The sequence below is a fragment of the Camelina sativa genome, chromosome 6, assembly GCF_030686135.1.
Source record: "Camelina sativa cultivar CO46 ecotype springtype chromosome 6, ASM3068613v1".
NCBI lineage: Eukaryota > Viridiplantae > Streptophyta > Magnoliopsida > Brassicales > Brassicaceae > Camelina > Camelina sativa.
The window spans coordinates 6,384,405-6,397,338 of record NC_141885.1 but is presented as its reverse complement, the minus strand read 5'-3'; the positions used below and the strand labels follow the sequence as shown (position 1 = coordinate 6,397,338).

The following is a 12,934-nucleotide window of genomic DNA, read 5'->3' as shown; positions in this document are numbered from 1 at the left end:
TGTCCCACGCAACCCAATGCATACCACGAGCTTTGTCATTGGACTTCTACCAGAAAATGGAAATTGCACTTGTTAATTTAGATGTTAGTTCCTGAGGTAGCTTATTACACGACATAACATGGGTAGGTAATGCCAAAGCCACTGATTTAATCATAATTTCCTTGCCACCCTTCGACAGACACTTTGCAGACCAACCATTAACACGATCATCTAGCCGATCCTTAACGTAGCTAAACACCTTAGTTTTCGATCCTTGAAGATTCTTAGGAATACCCAAGTAAGAACCCATGCCACCCTCCTTAGAAATCCCAATAACTAACTTTAACTGGGATCGAATATCCGGAGTAACCTTTTTGCCAAACATAATAGATGATTTAGCCAGATTGACCTCTTGACCTGAAGCTCTGCCATAGGTACCGATTATATCCATAACCATCCTACATTCCTGGGCAGTTGCTTTGCAAAAGAACAGGCTATCATCCACAAACAGCAAATGCGAGACAGTAGGACTACCACGGGCGATGGTAATACCCGTCAATTTTTTCTCCCTTTCAGCTTAATATTAGCTATCAAGACCTCTGTGCAAAGAATAAATAAATATGGAGATAGAGGGTCCCCTTGTCGTAACCCCCTCTGAGGTCTAATAAAACCTCTGGGCTGACCATTCAGAAGAACTTGGTACGACACTGACGATACACACCACATAATCCACGAAATCCATCTCCTATCAAAACCTAACTTGACCAAAACCGCCTCCACAAAATCCCACTCTACCCGATCATATGCCTTACTCATATCCGTTTTAAATGCCAAAAATTCCGAATTACACCTACTATTAGTATTTAATCCGTGAAACATCTCTTGAGCCACCAGGATGTTATCAGTAATTAACCGTCCAGAAACAAAAGCTGATTGAGTTTCTGAAACCAAACGAGGCAATATACGTTTCAGACGGAAACACAACACTTTTGAAATAATCTTATAGCTCACATTACATAAGCTTATAGGTCTAAACTCCGCCATCCGCTGAGGCCGATCCACTTTAGGAATAAGACAAATAATGGTCTCATTTAGAAGCGGATCAAAACTGCCAGTGCGAAAAAACTCTTTAATTAGAGCCACTAAATCCCCTTTGAGAGAAGACCAAAATCTTTGGAAAAACAAAGCTGTCATCCCATCAGGACCTGGAGTTTTCTCCGGATGCATAGCAAACAGAGCTTGTCTTACTTCCCTTTCCGAGATATCCCTGATAAGATCTCTGTTCATACCTGCCGTAACAATCGGATCAATTGCTTGTAGCATCTCAGAAATACCTCCACCGTCGGATTTCTTGAACAGATCCTCAAAATATGTTGTAGCTATATGTTCCATACCCGACGCTGATTCATCCCAAACGTTATTTGCACCAAATAAACCAATTATCCTATTCTGAACCCGCCGTTGTTTAGTGGATGCGTGAAAATATGAATTGTTTTTATTCTCAACCCTTAGCCAAAATTTTCTGCTCTTTTGTTGCCAATAAATCTCCTCATCCCGGTATGCCTCTTTCAATTTCCTCTCAATTCCCCGAATATCTTCCAGCGAAACCGAGTCATCCATCTTCGCATCATGCAGAGCAGTCTTCAAAGAAGAAATAATTGATGGGCCAGTACTGACATTATTTTTCCTCCACCAGGAAATCGAATTCCTACAATTCCTTAATTTATCAACAAAACCCGGAATCCAAAAATTCCGTGTCCGATTCCAACCAGACTCAACCGCTCCAGCCAAGCCCTCCTTACCCAACCACCGCTTATCAAACCGAAATTGTCTCTGTCTCCTCCGGATCGCCATCAAACAAGTTGCTAAAATTGGACTATGATCAGAACCAATCATCTCCAAATACTCTACTTTCGAATTGGGATAGAGGGCGTGCCAGTCTTCATTACCTAAAGCCCGATCAAGTCGGCAACGAATCACTTGATTATTACACCGATTCCCATGCCAGGATAATTGATCCCCATAACATGGAAATTCAAGCATCCCAATATCCTTAATCATTGAGATAAAAGGTTTGAAGGAATTAGCTGACTGCAGGGCACCACCCTGCTTCTCATGGTTACCAATTAATTCATTAAAGTCTCCAATAATAAACCAAGGATCAATACGAAAAGATCCAATGTCCGTTAATTTATCCCACACTTTCCACGATGTTGGGGAACCGGGTCACCATAAACAAAAGAAAAATATACCAATTGATGATCAAGAACAGCTTTTGTATCAATTATACGGTCATTATGAAATAGAACAGAAAGATTTATTTCATCCTTATAAAATAAAACCAAACCACCATTAGCCCCTCGGGGTTCAACAGTAAACATTTTATTATAGCCAAATTTTGATTGAAATTTTTGTAAATAAGAAAAACATTTCTTTGTCTCTGATAAAAACAAAATATCTGGTTGATGCTTCCTCCACAAATCACCCAAATAATTCTCTGTCAGATCAACCCCAATGCCCTGACAGTTCCAACTTAGGACCTTCACGGTTTAGCCGGCGGTTTCAGGAGAGCCCCCATCCCTATCTTTGCTGTTCTTATACCAATGCCAGCTGGGTTTCCATCCACATCCTTGTTCCCTTGTTTTCCCATCCCATTCTGTTTGTTACCTTCACCTGCAGGTTTAGATAAAGCTTTAGCTAGCAAACGTTTACCAGGGGAAGCTAAAATCAAATTAGGCTTCCTAACTAGTTTATTAAGCAGAGAAGTAGGCCTCCTCGACCCCTCAATTCTCTTACGACTGATATTAACTTCTTGCAAAGCAGCATGTACTACATTCACATCCAAATCAAACATTAAGGATGGTGAGGAAGTACCTTTCGGATCCTCCACATTGGGGATAACATCACCCGAACCCAAGTCTCCCAAACCCGCATTCACCTGGTTGAGCGCAATCTCACCCTCTTCTGGAAGGTTACCATGTGAGGTAACACCCTCCTCGAGAAGATCATCAGTCGCTTCATCAAACTCAGAATCAACCAAAACCGCAGTAGTCCCATGAGGAGGAGAACTCTCCCTAGCTATTCTTTGTTGAGCAATTCCTTGATCAACCACGTCAGGATCAACACCATGAACCCCTTGTGACTGCTTCTCTAAGAAACCGCTTTTTGCCTTGTACAACGGTTTTGGCCAAGCTTTCCCTTTTCCCTTGCGGTTAAGGGGGAAGGAATTAGCCTGTCCCATGTATCCTCCATGACCCCTCTGAATCTCCCGTTTATCTCCTGACCCGCTTGCAACTGCACTGTACGTCCGTTTCTGTTCCCTCCCTGAGCCATGGTGATAAACCTGATGAAACAAACCGGAACTACCCGCCCCAGCAGAAAACTCATAAGCTTGGAAGTCCAAAGCTCTCTTGACTACCTTTCTAGGCTTCTCCCAGCCCCCAGCATTGTGGAAAACCCCTTGATTCCCCATCCCTTGTTGTCGCTGAACACCTCTCTTCTCAGGATGATGCTCAAACACGTGACTCCCACCAGCTTTAATCAACTCTGGACAACTCTTCTCATCGTGGGTAAGACGAGAGCAATTTTCACAATAGCCGGATAGTTTCTCATACTCAAGAGTCACCACCACTTCATCTCCAGATTCGAACAGCACCAACAGCTTGAAAACAATAGGATTGAAGCCATTTACCGTAACACAAACGCTCCCAGATTCTTCATCAATATCTCGGATTATACCAATCTTCTTGCCAATGGCCTCCAAAGTAGCAACCTCCCACAGATGCATCGGAATGCCAGAAACTCTCACCCAAAAGTTGATGGCAGAAGGATAAGTAGGAGATACAATGGGCTCCCACTTAACCAAGGAAAGCATCCAACTATCAAAATGGGAAGGACCATTCTAAAGAACCCCTTGAAGATCATCCGCATCCACAAAATTGAACTGGAAAGTTCCTTGACCCAAATCAGCTCCCACCACTTTGTCTTCAAGCTTCCATATCTTGGGCATGGTGGATAGCAAAGACTCAATCCGTTGCACCCCTGGATTCATCAGTCTCCCTATGAGTGTGAGATCAAACTGTTGAATCCTCTGAGCCAAGACCGAGTTTGATATTTTTACAACTTTCGTACGCATCAGCGAACCCTTGCCCTTCATAATCGCTGATTGAGACATTGAAGAAATCACTATCCTCAAAAACCAAGCTCTATCCGCTACTAACCACCGCAAATCACCACTGAAAGAAAGTAGAAGGAAGTGAGAAAATAAAAGACGGTGTTGTCGAGTAAAACCCAGTCCCCAGATAAATACCCCTATATCAATCCTGATACGCTGATATAATTCCGGAGATACTCCAATCAACCAAAGACGAAATCTAAAATCCACAATCATAGCCCAAACAAATCCCAATCCACGTATCAGCTGAGAATAACATCCTGACAACCAGAGAACCAATCCCAAAACTCCCATAAACGATATCTCCGTTTTTAAGACCAACACACCCCAAACAGAATCCAAAATCGAAAACGAACCTTCAAACCCGATTCTACCAATATCCTCGAATCGAATCGAGATATCCAGCCATGCCAAATCTCCAAATCTCAATCGCATCGAATCTCCATTAAAAGAAATAAGATCCCAAACCGGAGGGAGATTCGTTTCGAAAAAGAGGATCAGATTTCCGGTCTGACCCCAACAATCCTCCCTCACCGGAGAATGAGAAAGACCCTCTTTCCGTTTCCCAAGCTCGTCGAAGCCACTCATTAAAAAAGCGAATCGAATCGCCGAGATCGCCATCCTAATAAATTATTTTTTATTTCCTTTTCTCTATGCAATTATTGCCAAGCTATACTTTATTTTTTTTGTGTATAGATGATTTATATTTAACCTAAACTCAATCAAGTGGCTTTTTTTTTTTTTTTGGTCAAACATCAAGTCCTTAAACTTAGAAACTGAACAGATTTTTTTATACGAAACAGTTCCAAAACAAAAGAAAAGAAGAGAAAGATAAAGATCATCCGATGGATACAGTTAAGGTTGAAACCATTTGTAGAGAGATCATAAAACCATCAACTCCAACTCCAAATGATATCCGAACTCTTCAACTCTCTTTTATGGATCAGATAGTAGCTCCGGTTTACGCCGTTGCATTTCTTTTCTATACCAAAGATGATTTGATCTCTCAAGAACAAACTTCCCAAACTCTCAGAACTTCCCTGTCCAAGACCTTGACAAAATTCCACCCTTTCGCTGGAAGAGTCAATGGATTCACCATCGACAGTAGCGACGAAGGCGCTGTCTTTGTGGACGCACGCGTTCAATGCACTCTCTCTAATTTTCTGAGAGACCCAGATATGAAATCTCTCCAGCAGTTGCTTCCTGTAGAGGCCGCCGAGACAAATTCGGCATGGCCATTACTTCTTGTGCAAGCAACCTACTTCAAGTGTGGTGGCATGGCCATCGGAATCGGCATCTGCCATAAGCTCGGCGATGCAGCCGCTCTCTCGTATTTCATCCAATTTTGGGCTGCCACAGCTCGAGGAGAGAGCGACTCGATGGCTAATCCTGACTTTTCTTTCACAAAGCTTTACCCACCAGCAAATGAGGTCATTAAAATTGCAGGGGAGGATCAGCTAGGTAAAAGAAAAATTGTCACGAAGAGATTTGTGTTTGTGGCGTCTAAGATCGAAGAGCTCAAGAAGAAAGTCGCTAGTGATGCCGTGCCTCGACCTACGCGGGTCCAGAGTTTGACTTCACTTATATGGAAAAATGTTGTGGCTGCATCGACAGACACAATTCGTGAGAAAGTTCTGTACCAAGCGAATAACTTGCGGTCCAAGATACCCACCCTTTTGTCGGAAAACCTAATGGGTAACCCCTTGTACTCCACCCTGACCTTGAATGGAAAAGGCATGGAGAGTGTAGAAATTGTTAAGGAACTACAAAAAAGAAACGAGGAGTTATCCCATTTGATTCAACATGAGGAAGGGTCATCAGGTTTGACGATAAGTTCGAAATTGCTTGGTGCAATGGCGGATACCAAATTTAGCTACGAGCTTTATGACATGCACGTTGTAACTAGCTGGTGCAAGATTCCTCTTTATAAGACTTGCTTTGGGTGGGGATATCCGGTTTGGTTCACTGGAAATGTTTCTCCAATTCTAGAAGATGTGACTGTGTTGATCGACTGTAAGGACGGACAAGGAGTTGAAGCATGGGTGACACTGCCTCAAGAGGAGATGTTACGGTTCGAGAAGAGCACCACACTGCTTTACTTTGCCTCCCCAAATCCACGTTATCTCTTATCTAAGATGTAACTTTCTTTAAAATGTTCTCCATCAATCAGATGTGTCTTTTATTTTTACATGTTTTAATATATAACAAATAAATAAATCCGATTGCATGGAATGGATCACCGGAGATATCGAAATGCTTAAAGTCAACAATTGTTTGCTTCTAGGCCTTGTTCATCTTCTCTTAAGCTATATATATATAGCTTCTGTTGCGGCAATGGCGATCGACGACCAAAAAAACAGCTTTATTTCTCTTTCAAAATTTTCATCTCTCCCATTTTCCAGTCGCTGCGACTTAAATCTTAAATTAAATCTTGAATAATTAGCGACACCACCTATACCTTGAATTAAAAGTAGCGACAGTGGCTGGTTTTGAATCCATTGATTCAGATCTGGGAAGGAGACGATGTCCACAATAATTAACAATATATAAAAAAAGATTTTAATTAGAAATTTGCAGAATTAACAGTTTTACCCTTTAAAATGCTTATATTTACAATATTAGCTTGCCTAGAAAATAGTCGCAGGTGGGGTCGCGCGACAGTTAAAAGAACAGGGCCATAAATATTTTTTTTTTTGAGAAAGATAAGATCTATATGTGTTTACTTAATATGCATCACTTAATTTTGCTAGAAGCTGTATTGGAAGATAACCAAGACTTCAGTATATGGATGCAAGATTTGCGTTTGTGAATCGAGTTGAAAAGGATATATGTTAATGAAGGGCTGACTTTTAATAACATGGAATCAAAAGCTGGATCGAAGCTAGATCTAATTAAATTAACCGATAATGAAACAAGTGCGTATTTTATTAATGATTTTTGTATGAATCAATCAATACAATAATATTGGGATGTTTTTCACCAGATAATGACATATCAGCTTTAACATTCAAGTTGGTGTTGACACATCAATTAAAATCAATAGCCAATAAAAACATTTGAATTAATACAACTAAGATTTCTAAACCAATAAAAAAACTATATGATACTAGACATATTAATTAGGCCCAGAGCCCGAAGGTTAGTCCAGTCCGACCCGGCTTCGAAAAACACTGAGCTTGGACTTAAATATATGTCTAGAAAATTGGGCTTCTTGGACTTAAGAGTTTTAGGACTTAGTCCAATCGGGTTCGGACCGGCCCGAAAAGCCATTATACAAAGATAATAATACTTTTTTTAACATGATTGTTTGATTGTAATATTTGATTGTATATAAAGTTTAAAACTCTAATCTTAGTTTTCATATTTACTTAATACCCTTCCTTAATATTTTATAATCTTTATTTGTGATATTTTATATGAATTGTATATATTTTTATTTGGTTTTAAGTTATTTATTTGTTTTAGATTAAGTTAGTTTTAGTGAATATAGATGAGTTATTTAAGTTTTGATTGATTTTTTTTTATATTGCACTTTTAAACATTGCTTTTTAATAAATGTTATAAACTAACTTATAAGTTTGAATTTTTAATCCGTAAGATAAGCTCAGAAAATCCCGAAAAGTCTTGTAGCTCTGTTAGAGCCGGACCGGACTTTGAAATATACGCTCGGAAATATTTTGGACCAGGCCGAGAAAGGCTCAAATATATGCGGGTTTTGCGGATTTCAAGTCGGACTGGGTCGAGCCAGCCCGATTGACATCCCTATGTGCCACATCACGTTGTCTTTCACTTCATAAACTCTTGCAGACATAATAAAGAAAAACACCAAGACTCTAATTGTTTGTTCGTCTCCTTCACACTAACGTCTCTTGAATTTAGTTAGAGAGAAGGAACAAAAGAATCGTCACAAAGATTTTCCTTCAATGAAACAATCAAAAAGAGAAGAAAACGCATGACTCGTGCGGCAAGAGACATGGAAGAAGCTTAGGTCATTGTTAAATAGGCAAAGCAATCTCACTAAATTCACCTTTGATTAATTCGAACAAGAATTTTATCAAAATTACAGATTCTGAAATTAAATTATCTGGTTATCGAGGACTCTTTAGAAGAAGAAGCGAGGTTAAAAATTAGGATAGGGAAGAAATTTGAAAAGATAGACTAGAGAGAGAGAGAGATAATGACGTGAAGATGAAGGAAGAAGAGAAGAGAGACATAGAGATATCAATTTCTTAGGTAAGCCCCTCCCTAACCACACAATTGTCGTCTGATATACAAAAGATTAAAAAAAAATCACGAAAGAGCAACTTGGGCATGACAAAGTTCATTAATTTCTTTATGAATCACAGGTCTAATTGAGGTAAAGATATCGTAAATTGACTCACTTCTTTTTTGTTGACTTAGGTCTTGAATGAAGATGATATTGAGCAAATTGATGCTTTGGACTAGAACGTTTTTTTTCTTCAAGGTTTAGTACAATAAATGTTACTTACTACTACTCCAGAACTCTCTATGTGAAAATTATTATTATTTATTTCCCTTTCGATCTTAGTAAATTTCAAAGGCTTCATCTTTGATTTGTAGCTAACAACATATAATAGATTGGAATCATGATCGGTTATGTAGTTGCAATATCTAAAATGGTGGGAGGTGTGCTTCAATATATGAGTTATGGACAAAACGAAACAACTAACACATGCCATATAGAGAACATCATTAAAAACATAATCGCCACCTTCATATGAGAAAGTGATTCAAGATTTTTGGTTCAAACCGTTGGTTCTCCTAAGCATGGCCAAGACTTCAAAGCTTTATAAAAGATATCTTGTGGAGAAGTTGACAATGATTTAAACCAAAAACTTTATTCTAAAGTCGTCAAGCTAACTAATCAATGTCCACTACAAAGGCAAATCTTATCCCGGTTTATCATGTTGTGTTAGAAAATTGAACTAAATTGGATGACTTCAATTATTGAGCTTGATTGACAAAAATATTGTACTTGGTAGTGATATATATATATATATATATTGAGTAAGTTCGAATTATAATAAAAGTCACATTTATATACAATATTATCCAATTTATATATCATTAAAGTAAATTTTAATGTTTATTTATCTAAATATTTAATTTTTCTAAAAACTATTTATGCGGACTCACGTACCAACGTGTAATAAAAATTATAGTAACCACAATTTGTTTAACTCTAATTTTTTTTCTTCAATTTTTATTTTGAAAACTGTGGAGTTTTGCGAGAACTTTTGACCAAAAAGATACCGATATAGATAACCAAATTAGTTCTTGTTAAACCTCTATGCTTGTGCATGTCCTGAAAGATGTCATATTTTAATATTTAATATTAAAAACTCGTACTCTGCTGTTCGGCGTTATTTTTTTCTCAAGTTGAGGTTCACTCATTGCGTTCTTTTTTGTCTCATTATTCATGATTAAACTTGGAGAAGGCAGCCTCACTTTATATTTTTTACAAATGATTAAGACCTCAAGTTCTTTTGTTTGTTCTAAAGTATTATTTCAAAGCCATAGGAAACACTAAAATACACGCTTAACTTCAACTTGTATACGTAGCAGCACTAGTGATTTCTTTCCTTTTAAATTTTCTTTCCTTCCAATCAAGCACCATCTAAATTCATAGACTATAAACTTTTTTTTTCCCCTTTTTCGATGATTTGACCATTTGATCTCGTGCTATACCTTTAGGAAATGGCCAACTAAGTTTCCATCTGACTAGATATAATCTATTGAGGTTAACACCATTTCAGATATATGTAATGAAGATCTATACAAACCTTTTGTTGTAATCAGTAATAAATCTTTACGCTAACAGTTTTGCAGTGCTCACTCATAGAGTTAGTGGAATACTTCACCGAAATCTGAACACACGTTTCTATATCTAAGAAAATAAAAATATCTTCTTATTCCAAGTGTTCAAATTTATTTAACTTTAAACAAAGTTTGAAAATATTTGGATAGAGATTAAATTATCCTCCATGTGAATACGAAGCTTACAATATTATGTGACATGTGTACGTAGATTTAAGCTTAGTTCATTTAGATAGACTTAAGATCTCCAAATCAATCGATGGGAGAATGAGAGATGGTCAAATTGATGCCATTGGGGAAAGAAACTAGTGGTGTACGAGTGACCTCGGTGTCTTGTGCCATCGAGAAATCGTAGTTGGTGACAAGATAGTGAAGGAGGATTGCAATCTGAAGTCTTGCAAATTCAGCACCAGGACACAATCTCAATCCACCTCCAAATACCATGAACGTCCTAGAACCATGAACCAGTTCTTTGCCCTGTTCCACGTTTTCATCAATTTATATTCTTTGGAAGATATTTTTGATTAGATATCGAAAATGCTTTAGAAAGACTAGAATCAGTATATACCTCCCATCTCCATGGATTAAACTCGTAAGGGTTCTCATATATCGCAGGATCATAATGAATCAGTGAACTTGCAACTACCACCATCCAACCCTTTGGAATCGTATATCCTGTGACAAATGTTTGCACCACAAAACGTTTAATTTAGAGAATACGTTTGAAGAAGTGGCCGAATTTTTATAGTAATACTTGCCTTTAATTTCAACATCTCTTAAAGCTTTTCTAAACAATACTGGAGTCACATTTGCCAGTCTAAGAGTCTCATTAATCACCTGCATTGCAACATATGCTTCGTTTTTAAATCTTCCTCATATTATTATTGAAATTACTAAAAGATATCTAAAAGTTACCATGTTGGTGAAAGTCATGTTGTTTTTGTACTCTTCCCAGCTTACTCCAGATTTCTTATCAACTCTGTTTTGAAGGATAGCATCATGCTCTCTCTGCCATATTATAAGCATATAATGTCAAATCGATGCTTCTTTTTTCTTCTTTAGATAAGTGAAAACTTGTTAGCTTATATATCGATATATATATATATATATATTACCTTTAACTCTAAGAAAACTTTATGGTTATTGGTAACATAGTTTACTGCCATGGAACCAACTGTAGATGTAGTATCTTTAGCGGCGACAGGAATAGCAAAGATGTTGTCCACGACGGCTTGGTCATCAAAGATGACATCTTTTCGCATCGTGTTGAGGATGTCTTCCTGCTTCTCTTCCGATTCTTTCCTTGATAAGAGAACATTCGCTATTACCTTCATCGCAGATTTGCGTGCCTAGATGCAGTTGATAGAAACAATTTTTAGACTTTTAGTCCAACAGAGTAAAATGTATTTTATTACAATTTTTTCAAACAAACTTATAGATTAATTAAAATATCTTATGTCAAAACATTTGGAAAACAACGGTATGGATAACTTATATCTAGAACACGATTGCAGCCAAGTAATGAACATTTTAATTTTTAAAGCATCTTTATTTGATCGGACGGCAAAAATCTACTTCTAATATATCCCTTTATTTTAAAAATTAATTAAATATCAGAATTCTAATGTTATTAATTGTTAAACGTTTTACTGTATAAAATATATTCTTAAAAACAGAGACAAAGTACTTACCACAATAGCTTTGTAAAACGATTTCCAGGTAGAAAGACTAAAAGATGACTTATACCAATCAAGATTGAAGGCCATGAAGATGTCCATCAGATTATCTTCAGCCTCTGATTTGAGGTCACTTATCAACTTGGGGGTCAAGTGCTTTATTATCAACTACAAAAGTAACATACAAAATTATTGTTAACAAATTTTAATTCATCAACAAAAAAGAGAAAAAGAAAAGAAAAAAAAAACCTTATGAACATACGTTTGCAACTGTCTCCTTAATATCGAAGCTCCCCAAGCTAGCCTTTGATTTAAGATCTTCGCAGGTCGCTCGGTCCATGTCTCCAATCAACTTCCATTTCAAACCCTCGGTACCAAGAAAGTTCAGAGTGATTTGTTTGACATGCTTGTGGGTCTTCCCATGATCGACTAATGATTTGTCTTTTCCAAAGACTTTGAAAAACCCATCCGGAAGGCTAAACATGAAAGACTTGTTTTCTTGCCGTAAAATCTCGTACATCACATCATGGTCTGTCACTACCACGGTGTTGGATCCAAAAATGTTTGTCCGAAATAGTGTCCCGTACCTAAAACGTTCACCCAATTACAAACATATATGCAAATACACAAGGGTTCTTCTCGCTAAATGATTAGTTTGATCATCTAACCTGGACATCCTCTTTTTGAGAAATGGTGAGGTCTCGTAGAATCCATGAGATTTAAAGAAGGCTATTGTCTCTCCGATGATTGGAAAACCCATTGATCCCGGAGGTAACTTGCCATTGCACTTGGGGTTTGACCATCGGTACCACCATCTGCTGATCACTACAACAACTAAAGCTGTTACACATATCGAAATGTTCCAAATGATGTTCATTTTCATTTTACTGTGTCTTTCAAGTTTGAAGAGTCACAAGTTCCGATCTTCTCTATATATTATATATAGAGAAGAAAATAACTACAAGTTCAGCAGATTTACATATATATATATATATATATATATATATTGTCAAACATAACGTTGTATTAATTTATTCAATTATTAGATGTTGTTTGGCGTGTAACCTAAAATTATTTTTTATACTAACACTAATGGTAATTACTGTAGAAGTTAAATTACTGACGTTATTATATAATTTGTCTTATAACAATTATTATCAACGATTAGAAATTTAATATGTGATGTCCAGAACCGTTGCTTAAATTTAAAGATTTACAGATGTCTAATGGCATTTTTGTATTAAATTATCACATAGTGATTTGTGTA

At 37.3% G+C, this 12,934-nt stretch overlaps 2 protein-coding genes and 1 pseudogene across 3 annotated transcripts; 1 reads left to right on the top strand and 2 right to left on the bottom strand.

The window, feature by feature from the left end:
* Positions 1–2,238: 2,238 nt before the first annotated feature.
* Positions 2,239–4,711, bottom strand: LOC147942338 (uncharacterized). Its single transcript, XM_087456308.1, has 2 exons — positions 2,854–4,711; positions 2,239–2,652 (listed from the first exon to the last, which is right to left on the bottom strand). The coding sequence occupies exons 1-2, from the start codon at positions 3,851–3,853 to the stop codon at positions 2,522–2,524; spliced, it is 1,131 nt and encodes a 376-aa protein (XP_087312434.1). The 5' UTR covers positions 3,854–4,711; the 3' UTR covers positions 2,239–2,521.
* A 168-nt stretch (positions 4,712–4,879) lies between these two features.
* LOC104790549 (BAHD acyltransferase BIA1 pseudogene) lies at positions 4,880–6,385 on the top strand (annotated as a pseudogene). The gene has a single exon (XR_015560481.1). The product of XR_015560481.1 is annotated as a BAHD acyltransferase BIA1 pseudogene (transcript).
* Positions 6,386–10,060: 3,675 nt separating this feature from the next.
* LOC104790548 (cytochrome P450 708A2-like) lies at positions 10,061–12,650 on the bottom strand. The gene is made up of 8 exons (XM_010516325.3): positions 12,336–12,650; positions 11,930–12,254; positions 11,683–11,835; positions 11,107–11,340; positions 10,907–10,999; positions 10,750–10,828; positions 10,560–10,666; positions 10,061–10,468 (listed from the first exon to the last, which is right to left on the bottom strand). The coding sequence occupies exons 1-8, from the start codon at positions 12,548–12,550 to the stop codon at positions 10,244–10,246; spliced, it is 1,431 nt and encodes a 476-aa protein (XP_010514627.1). The 5' UTR covers positions 12,551–12,650; the 3' UTR covers positions 10,061–10,243.
* Positions 12,651–12,934: the final 284 nt, after the last annotated feature.

Bases quoted from the DNA above. Each gene is read 5' to 3' on its own strand.
- LOC147942338 (XM_087456308.1), bottom strand. From the start codon at position 3,853: ATGCTTTCCTTGGTTAAGTGGGAGCCCATTGTATCTCCTACTTATCCT. The intron at 2,653-2,853 runs GTACTTCCTCAC...CTAAACCTGCAG, and splicing joins CAATGTGGAGGATCCGAAAG to GTGAAGGTAACAAACAGAAT.
- LOC104790548 (XM_010516325.3), bottom strand. From the start codon at position 12,550: ATGAAAATGAACATCATTTGGAACATTTCGATATGTGTAACAGCTTTA. The intron at 12,255-12,335 runs GTTAGATGATCA...TGAACGTTTTAG, and splicing joins CTCAAAAAGAGGATGTCCAG to GTACGGGACACTATTTCGGA. The intron at 10,469-10,559 runs GTATATACTGAT...AACGTGGAACAG, and splicing joins TTAATCCATGGAGATGGGAG to GGCAAAGAACTGGTTCATGG.